The sequence below is a fragment of the Oncorhynchus masou genome, chromosome 32, assembly GCF_036934945.1.
Source record: "Oncorhynchus masou masou isolate Uvic2021 chromosome 32, UVic_Omas_1.1, whole genome shotgun sequence".
NCBI lineage: Eukaryota > Metazoa > Chordata > Actinopteri > Salmoniformes > Salmonidae > Oncorhynchus > Oncorhynchus masou.
Window position 1 is genome coordinate 29,807,647 of NC_088243.1, and position 26,346 is coordinate 29,833,992.

General features: G+C 41.6%; 1 protein-coding gene across 4 annotated transcripts; it reads right to left on the reverse strand.

Moving 5' to 3' along the window:
• Window positions 1–327: 327 nt before the first annotated feature.
• On the reverse strand, window positions 328–26,077 carry LOC135525889 (RAS guanyl-releasing protein 1-like). 4 transcript variants are annotated; one of them, XM_064953845.1, is made up of 17 exons: window positions 25,867–26,077; window positions 24,945–25,108; window positions 14,121–14,228; window positions 12,447–12,507; window positions 11,297–11,428; window positions 10,989–11,142; window positions 10,642–10,815; window positions 5,744–5,860; window positions 5,377–5,652; window positions 5,204–5,284; window positions 4,782–4,886; window positions 4,416–4,525; window positions 3,854–3,998; window positions 3,552–3,588; window positions 2,887–3,021; window positions 1,429–1,808; window positions 328–1,286 (listed from the first exon to the last, which is right to left on the reverse strand). In XM_064953845.1, exons 1-17 carry the CDS (start codon window positions 26,007–26,009, stop codon window positions 1,146–1,148), a joined length of 2,463 nt encoding a protein of 820 aa, XP_064809917.1. In that variant the 5' UTR covers window positions 26,010–26,077; the 3' UTR covers window positions 328–1,145. The 4 variants fall into 4 exon arrangements, with proteins under 4 accessions (XP_064809917.1, XP_064809918.1, XP_064809916.1 ...); XM_064953846.1 differs by having other exon boundaries at window positions 2,899–3,021; window positions 24,945–25,111; XM_064953844.1 differs by having other exon boundaries at window positions 24,945–25,111.
• Between the last annotated feature and the right edge of the window lie 269 nt (window positions 26,078–26,346).

Genomic DNA, 26,346 nt, shown 5'->3' on the forward strand with positions numbered 1-26,346 from the left:
ACCACCAACTGAGGAGGTAATGGCACTGGTTCACAGCTATTCTGATGAGGTTGAATAGAGATGGGCATTTATACAGCAAATAGTATAGTTACTATGCGTGGTGCTTTCTATTTTAGCAAAGTTTGACGAAAACAAAATAAAACTTAGCAAAAACCATCAAATCATTATGAAAGCAGGCAGAGTGGTAGGCTATGCTGATATTCTAGTGGGTTTAGTGACCCCTAGTGGAACTTATTTCACAGCTACTGTCAGTTCCATACTGTGAAGGTTCCATACAAATGAAGAAAAAATTGACACCCACCGAGTTACAAATCTCACCGAACATGATGAATAGAGAAAATGTCTTTATTATAACATTCATTATGACAGCAATACTGAGAGAGGACATCTTGAGAGAAACGACTGGTACAATGGCACCACAATATATGATATGCTTAGGTTATTTACATGGTACGTCATTGGTGAAACATCTAAAATTATGTTATTTGCTACTATGGACCGCACTGAGCTGATGAAATATACATAAGAACACTGTGGTTGAATGTAGTCTTTTTAGAAAATGTATTCTTGCACCTACCTACATAAAGACTAAAACAATGATTCATCTATATCTATATCTTCCTGTATTGTAGTGTTTTAACAATAAATATTGACAGTGACATTGAAATCACATAGATTTACAATATGCAACCGTGTTATTACTTAAGACAGGATAATAACTACACAGTACACCTGAATGAACTTGGCCAGTGTCCTGGCCATACTGTGTGGTATTCTAATTGTCAGAGTCCCCATCCCAATGTCACACTGATTGGCTTTGTTCCATAATGGCTGGTACTGTACTTTGACTGGCTGTGTCCTATTCAGGACGGTACTTTCATTGGCTATGCCTCATAACCCCATATTGGCTGCAACTGGTAATTAGTGGCTGTATGTACTGCACTGTGAGGTACCCATGGCATAAAACAATGTGAGTAACAGTGTCTCCTCACAGGGACGTTTAGGTCCCTCTGTGTATCTTGATTGTGTGGCGCTGTGGTCCTTTAAGACAAACAGTACTGTCAGTGGCTCTGGAGAAAGAGGGCTGAGCATCACCTGTGATGTCATAGAGTGGGTGTGTCTGACCTGCTGAAGGGTGTTCCTGGCTAGGAGGAGGAGGACGAGTCCTCCACCACAGGGTGCAGGGCGTGCCTCTTCAGAAGTGTCTGCAGGATCTCTACCTCGCGCTGCGTCTCCCTCAGCTTCTTACGCAGTGTTTCGTTGTTCTTCTGAAGCTTCTGGTTCTCCTGAGAATCATTCAACATCATTGTTTATTTATTGGAATGTTTAACCTTGCCTTCAAAACTCTAGAAATTAGAATATAGTACATTCAATGTACACAATTGAACACATATCAGTAACCCAGAGGTAGTGGTGTCTGAATCTCACCGTTTCCAGAGCATCATAGTTGGGTTTTATATCTTCATCCGGCTCCCTGGGCTTCAGCACTGTAGAGGTTCTGTTCTCCCACTTGGCATAGGCCCGTTGTTTGCGTTGGGGCACCGGACTGGGGCATGGGGTGAGGGAGGGGGGTACGGGGGCCAAGAGAGAGGAGGGTACAGGGGCCAGGAGAGAGGGCTGTACTGGCTGTAGCCGACTGGGCTCTGGCGGGGATGCAGGGGTGGGAGGGCCCTCTGTCTGGGTGCTACAGTGGACCCCCACAGGCATGGACAGCTTAGGGGTGAGCCTCAGATGGGAGGGGGGCGCAGAGTCAGGGCTCCAGTCCCTACATTCCTCTGACGGGTAGGGGAAAGGCCCCTCTTCTGAGCCTAGCACAAACAACACCATAAAGATAGTCAGTAAACTCTGATCTGTTCAACCCATTTCAATCAGTTCTCTGGTTTTGAAGTGATATGTTTGCAAACAGTCAATCTCATAAGGTTAAGAAAAAGTCAACTGAGTGTTTGTCTGACCACAGAAAGCACATCCAGTGTTACAGTAAGTGAGGCAGGTCCTTGACTTTAGAGATGACAGTATGACAGTATGGCAGTATGACAGTCCACCACATAGGGAAACTACCCAGATGCTGTGCTACTTTTCCATAAACTAGATTAAACCTGCTCTCTCACCTGCAAAGACATACCTTTCAAATAATGATTTGGGACTTTATATTTCCTGTGTATTTGCAATATATGTGACTCCTGTCAATAATGGATACCACATGGAATGGTATAGTTTAGGACTATCCAAGATAGGTTTTACTTTGCATACCGGTAGTAAGCACAAGTAAAGGGATATATGGGATGGCAGAGTAGCCTAGAGGTTAGAGTGTTGGACTAGCAACCAAAAGGTTGGAAGATCGAATCCCTGAGCTGACAAGGTAAAAATCTGTCGTTCTGCCCCTGAACAAGGCAGTTAACTCACTGTTCATAGGCCGTCATTGAAAATAAGAATTTGTTCTTAACTGACCTGCCTAGTTAAATAAATGTAAAATATTACTTCTAGACCTAGAGTGATGTATTACTTCTAGACCTAGGGTGATGTATTACTTCTAGACCTAGGGTGATGTATTACTTCTAGACCTAGGGTGATGTATTACTTCTAGACCTAGGGTGATGTATTACTTCTAGACCAGCAGATGGCGACCTTCTGCTGCCTTAGATTTCTAGCACAACTAGCAATCACAACTCTGGTTGGTTACTGTTACACGACATGTGGTTCATCACTATTTTGGTAAATAATTTAGTATGTGTGATTTAAAAAATATATCTTGCTTATATTTGTGCTATTTCACACATTAATACAGTGTAAATTGGAAATGTGTTGTCCACCTGAGACACCCTCAGAGAGTGGGATCATGGCCCAAGCATATTTACTATGCGTGTATGTGTGTATGTCCCTCCTCACCTTCCGGCCCACCTGTAGTGCCGGGTGTGGAGCCGGGTGTTAGTGGACCTTCAGAGGTGCTGCTGCCTTTGGCATTCTTCTTACACTCAAACGCCACCTGGTCCTTACACAGCCTGTGGCAGTTCATCCCACAGTCTGAACAGGCCAAGAGAATGCAGACAACGTGTTAGAGCAGGCAGAGGTGGAAAGGAGTTTTTTTTAAATAGATTCTTGTATGGTCATGTTGGGTTGCACAGAGAATGCATGTTTTTGTTTTGTTGTCAATAGCACCCGAATAGATAATGTAACTTCCGTTCCCCCTCGGTTGCCTAATGGTGCCTGTGGAACAGAACAGTTTTCAGACCTGTGTGTGCATGTTGCCATGCAAACAGCGTGTTTCTGACTGTTTCAAGGGGAAGAGAGTAAAAAGTTGTTTTGTGGTTGTGACTTTCATGTGCTGCAGGGTTCAGCAAGCAGTCTGCATGATAGAAACCACACAATGCACCTTCTCAAGATAGCTACACATTACCTGCTCCTCGCAGTCTCCCCATTATCAGCAACCTCTGTTAACATTGTATCCTATCAACAATGTACTGAACTGTAAACTACGTGCAGAATAACATTTATGCAAACATAATGGAATATTCCAGTCTAGACGCAGCAACAATAAAACATAAAATAATCACCTCTGCATCTGTAGCCTTGTTTTATGACGCCCCACAACTGTTATGGAAAAGAGGAATTTGAAAAGGTTGTTTGGAGATAACAGAAGTAATACATATTTAAGAATGAGGAATGTGCATGTTTAAATAGTCATTTAAAGCCGTAACAGCATTGCTATTGTTGATGAGTATGCTATAACTAAGCCCCAGAGTCTTTCCTGATCAGGCGACAACTTCAGGAAAAACTCCTGCCCATACTAATGAGACCGACAGCTAAGCTAAAGACAGATCAGGACATAGTGCTGTAATGTACTGTCTTGACTTACGAATCCGGAGCAATTGTCACAGAAGGTGGGCTTCATGTAGGTGGTCTCCTGAAAGTTGTGGACAAAGCCAAGACCCAGCTTGGAGCAGATGACACTAGCGCGCATGAAATAGGCTGTGATCTCCTCTCTACTTATGAGGCCTTCCCTGGAGCAGGACAACACAAAGCATATCTCATGTAAACAAACTGTCTCATAAGAAATTTTATGTTTGCAATGTACTGTATGTACTATATTGGGCCTAATTTCATACTTCTATATGTCACATTGAAATAAGAGGAACCAAAACTAGCAGGCTTCCTTACTTCACTTCAACAGTTTCACTCCACCAGCTAACTGGTTAAGAAGTTTGTGATTTAACCTCAGTTGACCACAGTGAGAGTTGACTGCTGAGACATATGGCTAGCTGATACTTATGTTGATATTTCTGTTTCCTGTAGCTACATGCCCAGATTCCACTTTAGTTTCCTTTCTCTGCAGTTAAAAATGAGCCCATGCTGTTAGTGTGAACTGTCAAATGTGCCAAAGGAGAGCCCATGCAGCCACAACGGAACCATATACATACTTCTCTTTGTCCATAACACAGAAGGAGAATGGAAAGCTAGCAGCGATTTTCTCAAAGTCTCCTTGAGAGATGTAGCCATTCTCATCATGGTCATAGTTTTTAAACACGGACTGTTGAGGACAAGAGACACAAGACATAGTAATGAGATACACAAAGCACAATAGATCAACTGGAAAGAGTTCTGTTCAGTTTGATCTGATAGAGTATTAAAACTACAACTTTCAGAGAAATAATGTATGTAGTATACATTAATGGAAATAACATAACGGTCATGACAAAACATGATTTAAAACATGATTTACTGCTTTTATGAAACAGAATACAATGCTTATGTCTATATTCCTTCCCTTGGTATTTTCAACTCACATCCACCATTCGTTGCACATGTTTGCTGATGGTTTTGGGGTCAGGTTTTGGGGCCACTCCTGATGCCCACTCCACAACCACTGGAGGTCTAGATGGGGTGGCTGGCTGATGTAAAACAAAACAGATGATCAGAACATTGTCATCAGATGTAGAATAGACTGTGCTGATGTTAAATGGGCCAATTAAAAAAGAGCTCCAGTGCTCATTCTCTTTAAATAGGTTTGTTAATGGGATATGCAACATCAGACATGATTCACTGGAGCTAACTGGATTTTTGTCAGTATTATTAAACATGTTTGAAATTGAAAACACCCCTAGCCATAACACAGTGAACTTGCTATGGCTAGGAGTATTTTCTATTTCAATCATTATGCAAATAGTTTCATTTCCCACAGTGTTTTTCATGTTCCCTTTTTACTCACGGGTGCTTTGCTGTTCTTGGGCTCCCTGGTGTAAGAGAGCTCATATATCTCATCATCTGTGTAGTAGAGGTCTAGGGACAGCTGAGCAGTAGAGGACAACAGGGTCAGAGACCAGGGTCATTTACCAACAGACACAGTAGTGTGAATTACTGTGTACTTAGGTGTATACTAACCGTGAGAAGGTGGACTAGGTCTTTATTGGCATCGAGCTGTGGGGTGATCTGCTGTAGCTGGATCAGCTCGTTGATGTGGTTGTACAGAGCCTGGAGCTTCTGAACATTCACCTTGTTGTCCTCTACGTAGTCTGACATGGCCTCGTTGACTGAGATCAGGTCCTTGAGGTGGACCCCCAGGATGGGGATCTTAAAGCCTGCACACCTGCTGTACACCTGACGGTAGTTGTCATAGTTCCTACAGGACGACAGGAGGTCTGTCATCTCATTCAGCACCTGTGGAGAGAAGAGATTATTACCTTGTATTGTATTTTAGACTTACTGATCAATATAGATCATGTTATGATAATGTTATAGATAAATGTACCTTGGTGACCTCGTGGGACACATGCAAACTGGTCTCTTTAAGTCTGGAGATGGAGCTGTGGCACAGGCCCCCCACCACAGCCATTAGTGTGTTGAAGTTGTGCATAAGATGGAGGCTCTGGGAAACACAAACATTCTAATTGAACCTTAATCAGTGTCAACCCACAGCACTCTCCACAAGCAGCACTCCAATGTTGGTTGCATTAGGCATTCATAATACTGTTGCTTACAATCTTAGATAATACAGTTGTACAAATCTAGTTGTTTTCTTTTAACCATTATTTAACTAGGCAAGTCAGTTAAGAACAAATTCTTATTTACAATGACAGCCTAAGAACAGTGGGTCAACTGCCTTGATCAGGTGCAGAACAGATTTTACGTTGTCCGCTCAGGGATTCAATCTTGCAACCTTTCAGTTAATGTCCCAATGCTCTAACCACTTGGCTACCTGTCGCCCCAGTAAATGTTTCACCAACTTTTCTCAGTTCCCTAATTGATCATATGGCCCTGCTGTGGGACACTGGAACCCATTGGCGTGGAATGCATTGAGAGGAGTTAGAGGAGCGGCAGCTGACTAATGCATTAATGTAACCCAGAGAGATTCTCCAGACTGCTGCCTCTTCATCCAACTCTCTCAGCTCCTCATTACTCTTCAGAACACAGCTTTGCATGTGAATGAAGTGATGAAGAGGCATTTGATCAAGTAGAGCCACTAGTTATTTTTGGAATACTTTATATATATATATATATACAGTTGAAGTCAGAAGTTTACATACACTTAGGTTTGAGTCATTAAAAAGCGTTTTCAACCACTCCACAAATTTGGAAAAATGACTTGTGTCATGCAAAGTAGATGTCCTAACCGACTTGGCAAGTCAGTTAGGACATCTACTTTGCATGACACAAGTCATTTTTCTAACAATTGTTTACAGACAGATTATTTCACTTATAATTCACTGTATCACAATTCCAGTGGGTCAGAAGTTTACAGACACTAAGTTGACAGTGCCTTTTAAACAGCTTGGAAAATTCCAGAAAATGTCATGTCTTTAGTAGCTTCTGATAGGCTAATTGACATCATTTGAGTCAATTGAAGGTGTACCTGTGGATGTATTTCAAGGCCGACCTTCAAACTCAGTGCCTCTTTGCTTGCAGGAGGGACTGGTGCACTTCACAAAATAGATGGCATCATGAGGTAGGAAAATTATGTGGATATTGTCACGACTCCCGCCGAAGTCGGTCCCTCTCCTTGTTTGGGCGGCGTTCGGCGGTCGACGTCACCGGCCTTCTAGCCAACGCCAATCCACTTTTCATTTTCCATTTGTTTTGTCTTACACACCTGATTTCAATCCTCCAATTACTTGTTCATTATTTAACCCTCTGTTCCCCCATGTTTGTTTGTGAGTGATTGTTTCTTGTATTGCTGTCCGTTATGTGGCCTTGGATTTATTGACGCGTATTGTATATTTGTTGAGTAAATTACATACATTACTCTTATCTGCTGTCCTGCGCCTGACTCCTCTACACCAGCTACACACAGACTCATTACAGATGTATTGAAGCAACATCTCAAGACATCAGTCAGGAAGATAAAGCTTGGTCACAAATGGGTCTTCCAAATGGACAATGACCCCAAGCATACTTCCAAAGTTGTGGCAAAATGGCTTAAGGACAACAAAGTCAAGGTATTGGAGTGGCCATCACAAAGCCTTGTCCTCAATCCTATAGAAAATGTGTGGGCAGAACTGATAAAGTGTGTGCGAGCAAGGAGGCCTACAAACCTGACAGTTACACCAGCTCTGTCAGGAGGAATGGGCCAAAATTCACCCAACTTACTGTGGGAAGCTTATGGAAGGCAATGCTGCCAAATACTAATTGAGTGTATGTAAACTTCTGACCCACTGGGGATGTGATGAAAGAAATTAAAGCTGAAATTAATCACTCTACCTATTATTCTGACATTTCATATTGTTAAAATAAAGTGGTGATCCTAACTGACCTAAAACAGGGAATCTTTACTAGGATTAAATGTCAGGAATTGTGAAAAACTTAGTTTAAATGTATTTGGCTAAGGTGTATGTAAACTTCCGACTTCAACTGTGTGTGTGTATTTTAGCATGTGTAAATACAATTTCAACACATGATACAATTAATTAAATACACACGTGTACTTGCATATACAGTACCAAAAAAAAGGTACAGCTATGCATACAATTAGACACAAAAAAACAACCAAATTATAATAATAAACATATATAATAATAAACACTCATTATTTATTCGCTCTTATTGCCATGAATTGGATGTGGGAATGCCAGATGTTTTGTAAATGACGTGGTCTGCCTTTGATATTATAGAAGATATTGTTCAAAGGGATGTAGCCAGATATTTCATTTAGCCAGTGTGTTAAAGTAGAGGAACTATCTGATTTCCAGCGTAATGTTATAAAAACATTGGCGCACAGACAGATCAATATATTTTTTTAATGATTATTGTTCCATGGATCAAGTTCACTCGACCCAAAACACACAAGGCGTGAGAGAGATAGACATCTGTTTAAAACTTTCTGAAATTGTGTTTACAGATTCCCAAAACATTGAAATAAGATTGCATGTCCAAAACTTGTGAATAAAAAGTAGCCTTTTGCCTCCAACAAAGAAAAGACATTTCAGCATTCAAGTTTTTCTGGTGTATAGTTCATTCTGTAAACCTGAGAGTTTGTGACTGAGGTTGTAGGAAAATGTGTGTGCTTTCAAACTGTAGAACATATTATCTCTCTGCTTATTTCAAACTGTCAATCTTGTTCCCATTTCAAATCAAATCGTATTTGTCACATGCGCCGAATACAGGTAGTGTAGACCTTACAGTGAAATGCTTACTTACAAGCCCTTAACCAACAACGCTTTAAGAAGTTAAGAAAAAAATAGATAAGTGAGAAATAGAATATAAAGGTTAAAAAATAATTAAAGAGCAGCAGTAAAATAACAAGCGAGGCTATATACAGAGGGTACCGGTGCAGAGTCAATGTGAGGGGGGACCGGTTAGTTGAGGTAATTGAAGTAATATGTACATGTAGGTAGTTAGGGACTATGCATTGATTATAAACAGAGTAGCAGCATCGTTAAAAGAGGGGTCTTGGTAACCCTTTGATTAGCTGTTCAGGAGTCTTATGGCTTGGTGCTCCGGTATTGTCTGCCATGTGGTACCAGAGAGAACAGTCCATGACTAGGGTGGCTGGAGTCTTAGACAGGGCCTTCCTCTGACGGTAGTTGTCATAGTTCCTAATCTAGTAACATCTGTGTCTACTAGCATATGATCTAACAACACAAACTTTGGAAATACAGTTGATAATTTGTTTTACTATTATTCAGTAAGACATCACGTTTAGATGATTTGGATTTCACAAGAGAACCTTATTCCTCAATTGAACCATATGTCAGACTTGAAAACATTGAAACAAATGGTCAGATGGAATACAGAATGTCTCTCATAGTCGTACCATCCTGGAAGAGGTGGTACACTTTCCTTAAACCCTTGTTGTGCCAGGTTGTAAATGTCTCATAATTTAAAAGCAGGGATGTCTCCATATGGGAGCAAAAGTGGAGAGGGATGCAATGTAACCCAGTCATTTGTGAGTTGCTTTCCATACGTGTGTATTATTGTATACTATTAAAAATGACAGGGTTATTTGTAACCTTATTTTGCAGGCCAAAATAGTTAAGGTATTTCAGCTCATATGGTAAAATGTCATAGGATTCTACCTTTGCTCAAGAACTTAATGTGGGAGAAAACCATTGCTTAACTTGGGTGAGTTGGGCTGCCCTATAGTACATTTTTAGGTTTGGTCAATTCAGACCACCCACCTTATATGGAAGATACAGGACCTGCAGACAAATTCTGGGTGATTCGTTATTCCAAATAAATGAGGAAAATAGGCTTTGCATGTTTTTGATAAAATGCAGAGGGTGAAATTGGAAGATTCTGAAACAAATAAAGACATTTTGGTAATATTGACATTTGGATGACATTAACGCTGGCTGTGAGATAAATCGGAAGGAAGTCCATTCTTTTCAAGTCAATAGTAACCTTTTTCAATAACTGGAATGTGGTTACAAAATATAGACGTCAATTATCACAGGATAGACGACCCTGCACAAAACCAGTTTGGTCTGTGTGGATGAGATTGGGCACCGACTCTAGGCGCAGAAGTTAATATTTTAGCAATCAATTAATAATTAACATTTAAAAGTGACACTGGTCTATGGGAGGAGCACAACGTGTGATCTTTATCTTTCTTTTTTAGTAAAGTAATAGCTGCAAGACGTAAAGTATGAGGAAGCGTTTTCACCAGACAGTACTTGATCATAGGGAGAAAAAGAGGCATCAACCGCTCAGATAATAGCCAGTAGAATTCTATAGGAAACGCATCTAATTCCGGTACCTTTCCATTTTTGGAGGGAACCCATAGCATCTGATAGATCCTCAGTATTAGCACTTAGCACTGATAAATCCATTAGTGCTGAAGGCCTGTACTTTGTTAATATTCAGAGCACACTTTCACTGTTAGCCAGCATCTTTGATGCACTAAAAGCCCATCATGGAGCTCTTGAGAGTCATTAGTAGCCCTCTTTTAATATGCATTATGTAACAACAAATCATGGTGCTTCTGCAGTACAGTAGTAGGTACTGAAGGTCTCACTGTACGATATGGTAGACATGCATTAGTTTAATACAAGGAAAATGTACCAGATATAGACATTGAACAAACACAATTCATGAGGGTACAAAACATGGGGGCTAAACACCTTGTATGTGGACATTTTGTTATTGTCTAGACATATACTGTAGAGTTAGTCTACAATTGTTCTGGAGGAGGAGGAGAAATAGTTAGGGCCATACCTGAGCCACATGGATGAACTTGGTGAAGACCTCTGCTCTCAGCTGAGCTGTAGGCCGACTCAGAACCATGAGCTGCACCCACTGGGAGATACCATTGCACAATGTAATGGAACGTTCCATCATGGGGTTGTCCTTCATGCAGCAGGTGCGGATATAGTTCTGGTAGTCTGCAAACTGGAAAAAAGAATAAAGCGTATGCTGACTCATTTTGCTAAAAGGACAGAAGTTTTGCAGAACACATTTGAATGCATTGAAAGACCTACTGTAGAACGCATGTGCTATGACAATCTTCAGAATGTCATAGTGTTTATAGCGATCACATATAGGCGGATTGGGACTCTACTCACTGATATTCTACAGAAGGACTTGAACTCCAGGTAGGTGAGGTGCTCAGCCAGCTCAATGGGCTCCAGGTGATCAAACAGCAGAGACACTTTCCTCTTCTTACTGCTGTTAGCCTTGATCCTCTGACTGGGCTTCTGAGACCAGTGTCTATCATTTCTGGGACACAACATGGTGAACAACACAGCCCGGAAACACACAGGTGTTACACAGGCATCATTTGAAACCATTATGAAACCATTTTCAGGTAATTCTAGATGCTTTCCTCAAGAGAGACATGAATTCTGTTCAGTAATATACCGGGAATACTTACATCCATTTAGTCTGCAAGAGAGGGCACAGCCTTTCCTGGCCCTGATCCCTGACCAGATCTTGGAACTGCTCCATGGAGTCTGACAGGCTGCTGTGTAACCGGAACATCGTCCAGAACTCCTGGATCCAATACCTGAAATATATGGACAATAAGACTGTGTTTACCACAATTAAATACTATACCCCGAGTCAATATTCACATAAGGAGGAATTCCCCTTGACCACGCGCACAAATTGTGGAAAACAAACATTATTTCTCATTGACCACCATTGTAAAAGAGGCAACTTTATTGTAGATTTTGTGTCATACATAAATAACAAAGAAAAGCTGCTATGTTGTACATGTAACCAGGTCAAAAATCTTGACCTATGGTTTGGAATGCTCCCACATAGGGAAATAGAGCCCATGAGAAGAGCCATGTAGCTCCGGGCTATGCAGTGTGGGAACCTGGTGTCCAAGTGGGGTACATGTAGCTATGTGTGTGAAAAAAAATTTCATCACGGGTAAGACATTTAACTTGTTCAGTATAGTCCGTTTGTAACTCCACTCACTACTTGTAGCTATATATTGTGTTTGTTTGTGTTGTTGGTCTTGGCCAGCTTAACGTTCTGGTCGGTAGCAACTCACTCACTCACATGTTTGCCAGCACCGCATAAAAAGGGGAGTGAGGGAAGCTCTACAATATTGCGTTTTTCTAAGTAGTGAGAAAGGTTGAAAAGTACTTTTCTTAAATGCAGTTTTATAATTGACTAAAACAAGCAGACAACAAGGAAATTGCATTTGAAAAAAACGTCCAGTTTTTGTAGGGAGCCAATGGGGTAACCTAAGTAACTACGGGTTGTTTTCTCCTAAGGCGGGTGGAGCAGCGACATTCTATCTAATACTGACTGGGAGTATACTTCAAACACTAAACCCTAGTTGTTTATTGTCTAACATGAAATCAACACTATAGGCTCTTGCGAATGCACTAATAGCATTGCCTAAACCATCAACCCAGTTAGAGAATATTGTATTATTAGGTGTTATGTAGATAAGCCCTTTAATGTCCTTTCATAAGAATGATTGAATAGTGAGTTATTGTGTGGAGGCCTTAGTGGACCCCAGTGGTAGTGGCATGATTAGGACGACTGCAGGGGGAACACACACTTACCTAATGAAGTAACAGATCCTCTTACACTCTGTGGACTGCTTATTCTCCAGGGCGCTTTTAAATGTAACACCTCAAGTTAAGGATACATTATGATTCACTGGTATAGTAAAATGTGCACATTGTTTAGAGTCTGGGAAGAGACCAGGAACTGTATGTGGGATTTATCAGGGAATAAACAATCTGGATCACTGTGCAGGACAAAGTGTCTATTCAAATGTCTATTCATCTAAGTAAACAATTACTAACTGGTGTTTAATGTATTTAGCGCAGGAAACTCATCAATAGGAAAACTAAAAGGCGAACAGATGTGACATTTGGTGGTGTGGGAGGAGGCGACCACAAAAAAAGAGAACTGGTTAGGAGCATCAGCAAGTGAATCATTCTGGTGTTGTGTGGTTCCCATGGCTCAGTTGGTTGAAGCATGTTGTTTACAGGGCTATGGGCTGGATTCCTTGTGCTTTGGATAAAAGTGTCTGTTAAAACATGCACAACAGACAATCCTTACTCTTGTAGAAGATGTGCTGGCAGACGACCCTTTTAGTGAGTAAACACATGTTCTCTCAACCAGGTAAAAACACAGCCAACATAAGGTTACTTTTTACATTTCAATGGTTGTGAGAACAGTTTATTAGCTAAGCTGCTGTGCCATATGCTCGGTAGGTACAGAGTACCTAACTCAAAAAACATCTCCATTCTTCTTCTTATATAAAACCGGGGGAAAAAAACACAAATTGCCTGACACTATGAGCCTTGCTGCACTCTGTTGGCAGAAATCAGCTTGAAGTGATGCACATAAAAAGGCTAATTGCGTCATGGGAGATGAAGAGCCACCCACACTATCGCAAAGCCAGATTGTTTTTACGATAAATGGCATTAATGGCTCCAGTGCTTTCACTTGTTCCTAAGCCACTCTTAACCATATTTGATGCTTCTGGGTCTTCAGCTCAGAACGAGCTTAGGGGTTGAAAATAGAGGGCAGGACGCACAGTGCATCTTGAGGTGTGACGTGGGTTTTGGTGAGCGATCCTCCTTGGGCAGCTGAGAGGCTGTGTTTAAATAGAACTGAAGAGGGCTTCAGTCTGGGAAGAGGTAATTAACACCTGAAGCCCCTAGCCTTAGTACCCTCCTCACTGTGCCAGTACTGCCGCTCCTCTGGGCTTTGTGACGTCAGAGCTCTTTGTTGAACGGAGCCCGAGATTACAGACTGCTCATTCAGAACAGAAAATAGGCAACTACAGTGGCCTTTTTACACCAGACCTGAAGAGGGGGAATTAAATTGGGATGAATCGTGTTTTTTGTGTAGCTAAGATGGTAATAGAAAAAGACTGTAAAGTACCTGGAAGACAGTGGATTGGAAACAGAATATGGTGATGTGTACTGGAGCTAACAAAGACATTTAGAGGCTCTATAGTACAGCAATATAGAATTGGGGTGGACACATATTGATAGTCACATTGCTGGTAGGAGAGAGGAGTCGATGGCATGGCACCTTGTCAGCCAAGTTGGATCTTAATTGGCCGTTGCTACTGACAACCAGATCACAAAACAGCGCTGCACAGGCGGTAAAGATCCCATGTTTGGCACAACAGATTGGTCAGGTCCTGGTGCCAACTCGATAATAGTTTTTGCTGTAGTGGAACAGCCATAGAGCATTGGGTCGGCTTGGTAAAGGATATAGGGAGATTAGTTTCTCCAGGAGGTCACTGGAGGACATGAGGAGTCGGTGCATGGTTAGGGTGATGTTCATCAGGTGGCTGCTCCCACATACACAGCCCTCCGCATCTGAAAGAGAGCACAACACATGGAGTACGTCAACAGACATGCTGTTGCCTATCACAATGCCAATAATGTACTGTAGATGGTTGAGATTTCATATGGACAAGAAAATTATTTCTGCATATCAATGTCCAATGCTACCGTAGCTCTCTGATAACCAAATCCAGCAGTCATGTCATGCTACAGAATGTCAACAAAACAATTGGTTTAACCATTAAAACTTCCTGATTCCATTCAGCCACAAGTCTGCAGTCAAATTATGATACAAATCAACTTCAAAAGATCATACCTTATTTTTTTTATTTTAATGTGTGCTTCGCAACCATGAACACAATAACATGCCAGTTTTGTGTCAACTGCAAATCTAAGTGTATTCACCATCTCTGAATGTCTTTTCCTGTGGTGGTATTGTGAATTTTCTGTGGTCTACTTTTCTCTGTCGTATCTCACTTCCTGTCTTTGTGACCGCCTCCCTATATCTCTGCCAACACTTATGGCATCACAGGAACCTTCAGCCACCATCTCTGTCATCTACTCAAACAGCTTTGTCCCTAGAGGCACTGGAGATAAAAGGATATGACGTTGTGGAAAACATCTCAAGGAATACATTGTTAGCTGTATCCACACAGTAGCAATTGCAGATTCCATTTCTAACTACATTAGCCTCTCTCTTACAAATTATCTGACTTGAGAAAAGTGGACATTTTGTTGGTCCTCTGTAACATGTTGTTTATAAACAAGTGGTTCACTATCATGTTTGTCTATTGGATAGCAAATGACAACCTCTTTGCTATGCTTCTGATCTCTTCCATTGCAGGTAAACAATCTGCCAGTGATTTTCTGGATATCGTAGCTAAGAAAGCACCTTGACGAATCCATGAAAATGGTGTTTAACTTTTGAACCTAAGCAGCTGGTATTGTCTTAATGCCACACAAGGATGACCGTTTCCATGGGTCTCCACATATCCCATATCGACTTGAAATACCTCAGACACGATGGCAACATAGATAACAAACATTAGAAAGGACTATCTCACTGGGCCAACTTCAGCAGGCAGCTAATCCTTCTCTCATATCCTGCACCACTGGTACGGCAGTGTTCTATTTACCGGTCCCAACAAGGGCTACAACGCCCCAATGATCAATGTCAATGAAAAGTCGCCTTCCCAGCAATGACACAGACATAATCTTACTGTAAGAAAAATTGTCATGAGTGAAAATATCTAGAAAATCATATACATGATTAGACTGTTCTGAGGGGAAACGGTTGTAATAGGTTTGACGCTTTATACTGTCACTATATGTTGAAGGACTGTGATGCAAAACAACTCAACTCTATCCTTCCTCTACTTATACAAACGTAATGTTTTTTTTATTGCTGCAATCATATAAGCAAGTTCTGCTCTAAAATCATCTAAAATAACAAGGAAGAGCTTTTGATTCACTACCAGGTAAACAATTACTTCATCATTTTACAACACCTCCCTGCCAACCCAGACGGGGCTAATTGCTGAGGAAATCCCCTCTGTCTTACTCACTGTGGAAAGTTAGGAAAGCAGCGGCAGGCTGCACTGGGATAGGACAAGGGATGTGATGACAAACAAGGCCAAATTCAGGGAGCGTTGCCTTACTTTGAGGTGTTTTATTATCATAGGCATTCATCAGCAAAGCCATGGTGAAAGGAGTCTTTCCTTGTTTTGACAGAGGTAAAGTGACTGGGCAAATGTTTTTATTTTCTTATTTCACCTTTATTTAAGCAGGTAGGCAAGTTGAGAACAAGTTCTCATTTACAATTGCTACCTGGCCAAGATAAAGCAAAGCAGTTCGACACATACAACAACACAGAGTTACACATGGAGTAAAACAAACATACTGTCACGTTCTGACCTTAGTTCCTTTATTTTGTCTTTGTGTTAGTATGGTCAGGGCGTGAGTTGGCGTGGGCAATTTGTTCGTTTTTCAAGGTTGTGTTTACAGTGGGGCAAAAAAGTATTTCGTCAGCCACCAATTGTGCAAGTTCTCCCACTTAAAAACATGAGAGAGGCCTGTAATATACATCACAGGTACACTTCAACTATGACAGACAAAATTTGAAAAGAAAATCCAGAAAATCTCATTGTAGGATTTTTAATGAATTTTATTTAATGAATTTTATGAATTTATTTGCAAATTATGGTGGAAAATAAATATTTGGTCACCTACAAACAAATAAACAAGATTTCTGGCTCTCACAGACCTGTAACTTCTTCTTTAAGAGGCTCCTCGTCCTCCACTCGTTACCTGTATTAATGGCACTTGTTTGAACTTGTTATCAGTATAAAAGACACCCGTCCACAACCTCAAGCAGTCACACTCCAAACTCCACTATGGCCAAGACCAAAGAGCTGTCAAAGGACACCAGAAACAAAATTGTAGACCTGTACCAGGCTGGGAAGACTGAATCTGCAATAGGTAAGCAGCTTGGTTTGAAGAAATCAACTGTGGGAGCAATTATTAGGAAATGGAAGACATACAAGACCACTGATAATCTCCCTCGATCTGGGGCTCCACGCACGATCTCACCATATGGGGTCAAAATGATCACAAGAACGGTGAGCAAAAATCCCAGAACCACACGGGGGGACCTAGTGAATGACCTGCAGAGAGCTGGGACCAAAGTAACAAAGCCTACCATCAGTAACACACTACGCCGCCAGGGACTCAAATCCTGCAGTGCCAGACGTGTCCCCCTGCTTAAGCCAGTACATGTCCAGGACCAAGTTTGCTAGAGAACATTTGGATGATCCAGAAGAAGACTGGGAGAATGTCATATGGTCAGATGAAACCAAAATACAACTTTTTGGTAAAAACTCAACTCGTCGTGTTTGGAGGCCAAAGAATGCAGAGTTGCATCCAAAGAACACCATACCTACTGTGAAGCATGTGGGTGTAAACATCATGCTTTGGGGCGGTTTTTCTGCAAAGGGACCAGGACGACTGATCCGTGCAAAGGAAAGAATGAATGGGGCCATTGAGTGAAAACCTACTTCCATCATCAAGGGCATTGAAGATGAAACGTGGCTGGGTCTTTCAGCATGACAATGATCTCAAACACACCACCCGCGCAACGAAGGAGTGGCTTCGTAAGAAGCATTTCAAGGTCCTGGAGTGGCCAAGCCAGTCTCCAGATCTCAACCCCATAGGAAATCTTTGGAGGGAGTTGAAAGGCTGTGTTGCCCAGCAACAGCCCCAAAACATCACTACTCTAGAGGAGATCTGCATGGAGGAATGGGCCAAAATACCAGCAACAGTGTGTGAATCTTGTGAAGACTTACAGAAAACGTTTGACCCCTTATTGCCAACAAAGGGTATATAACAAAGTATTGAGATAAACTTTTGTTATTGACCAAATACTTATTTTCCACCATAATTTGCAAATTAATTAATTAAAAATCCTACAATGTGATTTTCTGGAGAAAAAAAAATCTAATTTTGTCATAGTTGAAGTGTACCTATGATGAAAATTACAGGCCTCATCTTTTTAAGTGGGAGAACTTGCACAATTGGTGGCTGACTAAATACTTTTTTGCCCCACTGTATGCGTTTGGCCTGGTATGGTTCTCAATCAGAGGCAGGTGTCGTTCGTTGTCTCTGATTGAGAATCATACTTAGGTAGCGTTTTCCCCACCTGTGTTTTGTGGGTGAATGTTTTCTGTTTAGTGCATGTAACCTTTCAGAACTGTTTCGTTTCATTCTCCGTTATTTTGTTTAGTGTTCTGTTGAATAAATTAACATGGACACGTACCACTCTGCATATTGGTCCGATCTCTCCTACTCCTCCTCAGACGAGGACGACAGTAGAAAAATAAGTCCATATAATATGTGAGATAAGGGAGGTAAAGGCAAAAAAAGTCCATGGTGGCGAAGTAAATACAATGTAGCAAGTAAAACACTGGAATGGTTGATTTGCAGTGTAAAAATGTACAACGTAGAGAGAAATAATGGGGTGCAAAAGAGCAAAATAAATAAATAAATGCAGGAGGGAAAGAGGCAGTTGTTTGGGCTAAATTATAGATGGGCTATGTACAGGTGCAGTAATCTGTGAGTTTCTCTGACAGCTGGTGCTTAAAGCTAGTGAAGGAGATAAGTGTTTCCAGTTTGAGATTTTTGTAGTTCGTTCCAGTCATTGGCAGCAGAGAACTGGAAGGAGAGGCGGCCAAAGGAAGAATTGGTTTTGGGGGTGACCAGAGAAATATACCTGCTGGAGCGCGTGCTACAGGTGGGTGATGCTATGGTGACCAGCGAGCTGAGATAAGGGGGGACTTTACCAAGCAGGGTCTTGTAGATGACCTGGAGCTAGTGGGTTTGGCGACAAGTATGAGGCAAGGGCCAGCCAACGAGAGAGTACAGATCGTAGTGGTGGGTAGTATATGGGGCTTTGGTGACAAAACGGATGACACTGTGATAGACTGCATCCAATTTATTGAGTAGAGTATTGGAGGCTATTTTGTAAATGACATCGCCAAAGTTGAGGATTGGTCGGATGGTCAGTTTTACAAGGGTATGTTTGGAAGGATGCTTTGTTGCGAAATAGGAAGCCAATTCTAGATTTCACTTTGGATTGGAGATGTTTGGAAGGAGAGTTTACAGGATAACCAGACACCTAAGTATTTGTAGTTGTCCACATATTCTAAGTCAGAGCCGTCCAGAGTAGTGATGTTGGACAGGTGCAGGCAGCGATCGGTTGAAGAGCATGCATTTAGTTTTACTTGTATTTAAGAGCAATTGGAGGTCATGGAAGGAGAGTTGTATGGCATTGAAGCTCGCCTGGAGGGTTGTTAACACAGTGTCCAAAGAAGGGCCAGAAGTATACAGAATGGTGTCATCTGCGTAGAGGTGGATCAGAGACTCACCAGCAGCAAGAGCGACATCATTGATGTATACAGAGAAGAGAGTCGGTCAGAGAATTGAACCCTGTGGCACCCCCATAGAGACTGCCAGAGGCCCGGACAACAGGCCCTCCGATTTGACACACTGAACTCTATCAGAGAAGTAGTTGGTGAACCAGGCGAGGCAATCATTTGAGAAACCAAGGCTGTCGAGTCTGCCGATGAGGATGTGGTGATTGACAGAGTCAAAAGCCTTGGCCTGGTCAATGAATACGGCTGCACAGTATTGTTTCTTATCGATGGTGGTTAAGATATCGCTTAGGACCTTGAGCATGGCTGAGATGCACCCATGACCAGCTCTGAAACCAGATTGCATAGCGGAGAAGGTATGGTGGGATTCGAAATGGTCGGTAATCTGTTTGTTGACTTGGCTTTCGAAGACCTTAGAAAGGCTGGGTAGGATAGATATAGGTCTGTAGCAGTTTGGGTCAAGAGTGTCCCCCCCTTTGAAGAGGGGGATGACCGCAGCTGCTTTCCAATCTTTGGGAATCTCAGACGACACGAAAGAGAGGTTGAACAGGCTAGTAATAGGGGTGGCAACAATTTTGGCAGATCATTTTAGAAAGTGTCCAGATTGTCTATCCCTGCTGATTTGTAGGGGTCCAGATTTTGCAGCTCTTTCAGAACATCAGCTGACTGGATTTGTGAGAAGGAGAAATGGGGAAGGCTTAGGCGAGTTGCTGTGGGAGGTGCAGTGCTGTTGACCGGGGTAGGGGTAGCCAGGTGGAAAGCATGGCCAGCCGTAGAAAAATGTTTATTGAAATTATCAATTATAGTGGATTTATCGGTGGTGACAGTGTTTCCTATCTTCAGGGCAGTGGGCAGCTGGGAGGAGGTGTTCTTATTCTCCATGGACTTTACAATGTCCCAGAACTTTTTTGAGTTTGTGTTGCAGGAAGCAAATTTCTGCTTGAAACAGCTAGCCTTGGCTTTTCTAACTGCCTGTGTATATTGGTTTCTAGCGTCCCTGAAAAGTTGCATATCACGGCGGCTGTTCGATGCTAATGCAGAACGCCATAGGATGTTTTTGTGTTGGTTAAAGGCAGTCAAGTCTGGAGAGAACCAAGGGCTATATCTGTTCCTGGTTCTAAATGTCTTGAATGGGGCATGCTTATTTAAGATGGTGAGGAATTTGCCTGGTTATTTAAAAAAAATAACCAGGCATCCTCTACTGACGGGATGAGATCAATATCCTTCCAGGATACCCCGGCCAGGTCGATTAGAAAGGCCTGCTCGCTGAAGTGATTCAGGGAGCGTTTGACAGTGATGAGCGGAGGTCGTTTGACTGCTGACCCATTACGGATGCAGGCAATGAGGCAGTGATCGCTGAGATCTTGGTTGAAAACCGCAGAGGTGTATTTAGAGGGCAAGTTGGTTAGGATGATATCTATGAGCGTGCCCGTGTTTACGCCTTTGGGGTGGTACCTGGTAAGTTCATTGATCATTTGTGTGAGATTGAGGGCATAAAGTTTAGATATGTGTTAAGCATGTTGCAGTTTAGTTCGCCTAGCAGCACGAGCTCTGAAGATACATGGGGGGCAATCAGTTCACATATGGTGCCCAGAGCACAGCTGGGGGCAGAGGGTGGTCTATAGCAGGCGGCAACGGTGAGAGACTTGTTTTTAGAGAGGTGGATTTTTAAAAGTAGAAGTTCAAATTGTTTAGGTATAGACCTGGATAGTAGGACAGAACTCTGTAGGCTCTCTTTGCAGTAGATTGCAACACCGCCTCCTTTGGCCGTTCTATCTTGTCTGAAAATGTTGTAGTTAGGGATGAATATTTCAGAATTGTTGGTGGTCTAATGGGATGGATGATCATTTTGTTTTGCCTCAGTCAGGCCAATGCTTATCTCTGCTGTATACATGAAAGAATCGGTAAGGAACAGTCTAAGAGGCCCCAGGGATTTCCATGTCATTATTAGTTGCACACTCTCTACTGCATGTACCTTATAATGTTGGCCCAACATGCTGTAGTACATGTACATGTAGAACAATGGAGTACAAGAAATTGATTTAATATCCACAAACAGCCATGATGCTCCGTAAGTGTTTAAACATATGTTGACCACCATAGGCACAAAGGTTTTTCACATTAGCGTCTACAGTACATCCGAGCCTGCAGTGGATATCTCTTTGTGAGATTCACAGGTTGTGTGCCTGCATCATACATGAATTACTTGGAAAATTAATTTAATTACAAATGGGTTCCACGATTGAGGCTTACAAATCTCTGCAATGCTTATTGCTGTCCATTAACATTATGCTAGTGTAGAGACTTCGGGCCCTGTGGGTGAGTGGAACTGTGGGGCGTGGACTTGGGGGTGAATGATGATGTCAAACATTATTGATCCCCACCCCTTGGTGCTCTGCATTTCAAAGAGTGGTCAGCATCTGAGAAGGGCCTTTTGGGTAGCTGACCTTTGCCTTACTGCTGCTAGCCCAATCTTTCAAATGACTCTTACGTGTGCTCTCACATTTGAAAAGGTGCCGGAGCCCCAGGAGCCCCAGGACCTGGGGGGTCAGCCTCTGATGTGAGTCAGCAGCCGCTGGGGAACGCTCCGCCCTGTTTGACCTCTCTGTACTACAGTAGGTCCATTTTGTACCCTCGTATTAACTTGGATTCAAAACACTTGCATGTTAATCTCCTTACTGTAGAATAGATTTCCTTGAAAGGATCGGAATTTCTCTCAATGACCTGTGAAGTCTGATTTGGAAATTCAATGACAATTTCAGTCATTCAACACATATTGTTAGTAAACCATATGGATGAATTCTCCTAAAAAGACATAAAAGGAGCTTTAGAAGAGCACACACTTGATTAACATGGCTGATATATTTTTTATAAATCCTAAATGAACAGCCTGCTATTATTCTGTCATTATTTTCCTTGACAGATAACTGTAAGTAAGGGATGTCACTCTCTGTATTCAGTCCACTGCACCACCTCCTCATCACTCACTCTTCACTCCATTTGTGTCTCCAAGCAACAGCAATCAGAATGCTTGCCTCCTCCAATAGATAATCACGATAACTTTGAGAGCACTCCAGACAACTTAGTAGGGCACATTATTCTCATTTAACAGGGTATCTTGATAGGGTTTTGACAGCTTCCATATTGCAGCCAATATACAGAATATTTAAATACATGTAAATAGACAAAGTCAATGTATTACTAATGTGATATCCTTAAATCACATTCCATGTCTACTGAATCAATACTTCACAATTGGTGAATGATTTTGTTATACTGTATCATATTCAGAGCAGGCAGAGTTGCAGTAGATCCACATACAATAATATACAACGGGTGGGTCTAATCCTGAATGCTGATTGGGTAAAACCGCAATCCAGCCGGTGTCTATTCCATAAGTTACCAACGGCTAAATCTATGACGTTAAAATGCCTATTTACTCTGTTCCATCTGACTGCGCAATCCACTGTCTCATTAGCCCAGCGAGGCAATTTATAAACTTGATCTCCACTATAAAATGCATCTAGACATCTCACTTTTCTTTTAGACTAACATGTTGTTTTCAACAGCAGAGATTTGTAAAAACCTTCCTGTCTGTCTCTTCAACATTTGCAACATTGTTTCAAAATTGAAATTCAATATCCTGCTGTACAGAGCACAGAGAGATCCTTGATGAAAACCTGCTCCAGAGCACTCAGGACCTCCGACTGGGGTAAATGTTCACCTTCCAACAGGACAACGACACTAAGCAGACAGCCAAGACAACTCAGGAGTGTTTTCTGAATGTCCTTCAGTGGCCTAGCCAGAGCCCGGACTTGAACCCAATCTAACATCTCTGGAGAGACCTGAAAATAGCTATACAGCAACGCTCCCCATTGAATCTGACATAGCTTGAGAGGATCTGCAGAGAAGATTGGGAGAAACTTCCCAAATACAGGTGTGGCAAGTTTGTAGATGCATACCCAAGATGCTTGATGCTGTAATCACTGGCAAAGATGCTTCACCAAAGTACTGAGTAAAGGGTCTGAACACTTATGTAAATGTCATATTGCAGTTTTTTTTTTAAATTTTTATACATTTGCAAAAAAAAAACTGTTTTTGCTTTGTTATTATGGGGTATTGTGTGTGTAGATTGATGAAGGAAACATTTATCAACTTTAGAATAAGGCTGTAACGTAACAGACTGCCGGAAAGGTCAAGGCTCTGTATACAAAAAAAGGTAAATTGAAAAAAGGTCAAACAACACAGATAATTTTCAGTCTTTCCAGCTTCTGTTTGAATTGATTGTGTTACAGTAGCTGTGTTGTTGGCTAGCTCCTCTGAACAAGTGTCCTGACAAGTGAGCACATTTTCTATGCCAGGTGAAATTACACCATTAGCTCATTGTTATGAATGTATCCAAATAAATGTCACTAGAAAACAGCTTAAACAAATGCAAAGGCAGCTACTCATTCTGGCTGCACTTTTTGACGTGACTGTAAGTTAGCCGTAGTTGGCTAGCTAGCAAGCAAGGGATAAGAACGTTGCCAGCCAGTATGGCAATGGAACATTTAGAACGAAGGACTGGGTTGCATCCATAGATACAGAACAAAGACTGAACGACTGGGTCGTGTCTAATGAAAATATGTCAATCATTATTTGAATATGTTGGTAACCTCTTGTATGAAAGTGATAATGCCCTTCGAAGCCGGTGTTTTGAGGATATATCAACTTCGTCTCGAGCCTAACAACACCAGTGCCAATATATCCTCCAAACACTGGTTTATCGGGCATTATCATTTAAATATAGTCTTAGAGAAATTGAATAGTCCATTGCCCTGGGCAAGTGACATGAGCAGTCGCGCAAGTTGAGCCTGCCCCATTGGGCAGATGATTTGTTTTTTACTTATAACAACCAAAATCCAAAGAATTCTAGTAGTCTGGTTCCTCCCCTGTGTGTAGGTATACTTATACATATATACTTTATTTTTTTTACCTTTATTTTACTAGGCAAGTCAGTTAAGAACAAATTCGTATTTTCAATGACAGCCTAGGAACAGTGGGTTAACTGCCTGTTCAGGGGCAGAACGACAGATTTTGTACCTTGTCAGCTCAGGGATTTGAACTTGCAACCTTTTGTTTACAAGTCCAATGCTCTAACCACTAGGCTACACTGCCTCCCATTTAACATTTTTGTGAAAGTGATCGTAATATTCTAATAAAACTAAATCTGGTGCAATGCATTATATCTCAGTGCTCTGAGACGCATGTTTTGTTGTGCATTGTCCCTGTCAAATAAACGTAAATAAATAACAAATACATCCCTGTCTCATCTCAAATGCAAAGACTGACAACCATATTGTTAAACAACAAATAGAGGCTAGTTCATAGAAGGGAAAAGTTTTTAAATGCAGTCTGTTTTTGTCAACCTAGCCCTATAGGCTAATTAGAGATACCTTGTAAATGGTAACAGTTTCATGGAGACAGGGTCTCTTAACATCAAACAGCTAGAGGCCGAGAGAAACAGGTGCTTCCAGGAAACATTCACCCTACTGATTTAAAAACAACTGAGGCTCAGCGTTCAACGTCACTTAAAAAGGGAAATGAAGCAGATGCTATAAACTGACAACATAACTAATGACAATGATCTTGACCTTCACAACCATTTTGTACAGCTAAACAACAAACTCATGCAACAAAAAAAAATAATTTTTTTTCATACAAAAAAGGAAAATATGCAGCACATATTCAGTATTGTGAAATCATATAAAGTCAGTATTATCATTCAGTTACCAATAGTATTACTGGCAGAAACACAAGAGCAGCCCAGAACACAGTGACTCACCGAAGGACTGGATACAGGCCTGGATCAGCTCTTCCCAGCTGGCCCCCTTGGTATAGTGTCCCAGAGACATCATGACCTTGCCCTGGGTCATCTGGGCCAGATGGGGCCTGTTGAACCGCTGAGGCCGAACAGGCACAGGCGGGCAGACCTTAGAGAGAGAGGGCCTTCTGGAGGGGCAGTGGACGAGAGAGGGCATGAGGTGGAGGGAGGTGTAGAGGGCACAGCTGTGTGTGTGTGTGTGTGTGTATAGAGCCATTTATAGCATGCTGTGCATACAATATTGAAGTAGACAACACAATGAAAATGCTACATGTTAATCCTAAAGAAATCACACAGGCAAATATAACACAACACTTTTCAGGTCATTATACTACACTCCAAAATGTTTCATACCTGGTGTTTTAGAGTAAAGGTAGCTTTGCTATTTTTCATTGTTCTCATTTCCTTCCTTTTGGGGAAATCATTGTTGATTGCCGACTTCTATTATAGGAACCACTGAATAAACAGTTGGCTGATAAACGGAGAGGATGCCATGCATGCCATTTGTTCTATACTCTTTCCAATCTATAGGCTAACTATGGAATGACATTCGAAAGAGAGAAGACCGTCTATAGAGAATATGTTTTGAGAGTGCATCAGTTGTACGTCCTGGTCGATGCTTTTATAAATCGCAGGGTACGGAATTGTTGCACTCATAAAGTTATTATATGACTAAGAACCACCAAAAGTTTGATTTACATTCTAAATCAACAAGATCATAATGTTTATTCGGTGTCAAAGGTTTTATAATTGCGTATGTTTCAAATTGACAAAACGATATTTGCTGTAGGCTATTTCAAATGTCTGCGTAATGCGCTTCATAAACCATAAACCAATTCAGTTCATTCACAAATACAGGAGTTCGTTAAAAAAAATAACTTACGGATGTTCTTTTTCCTTTCCATTTGATCCCACATTTTCATTTTGCCCATTTTCTTTGGATTGGCATCCCATAGCGAGATACTGGGCAACAAGTGGTTGAACGAGACTATCCATCTGTGTCCGTTTCGATGAGAGCATTTTCATTGCGTGCCTTGTTCAGTGTGCGGCCGCGCGCCGGTGGGGAGCTCACCATTGTTTTGACTTGTCAATGAGGATGGCACAAATTAAGATGCATCGTGCTGTGTCTGTGTGGGCGTAAACGCACTTGAACAAAAGTTGTTTTGGTGATGCGACTCACTCCTCAGTAATTTATGCGCAAGAGCTCAAATTAGTAGAATGAGTAGGCTGCCTAACCCATTTCTTTATGAACCTATTGCCATTGTTTAGTGATTTGTCGTCATTAAAGCATGAGTCATGATTAAATTGTTTTTACATTAAGCCTATGTCCAATTAGATATGAGATATCTGTTTTTACATTGAT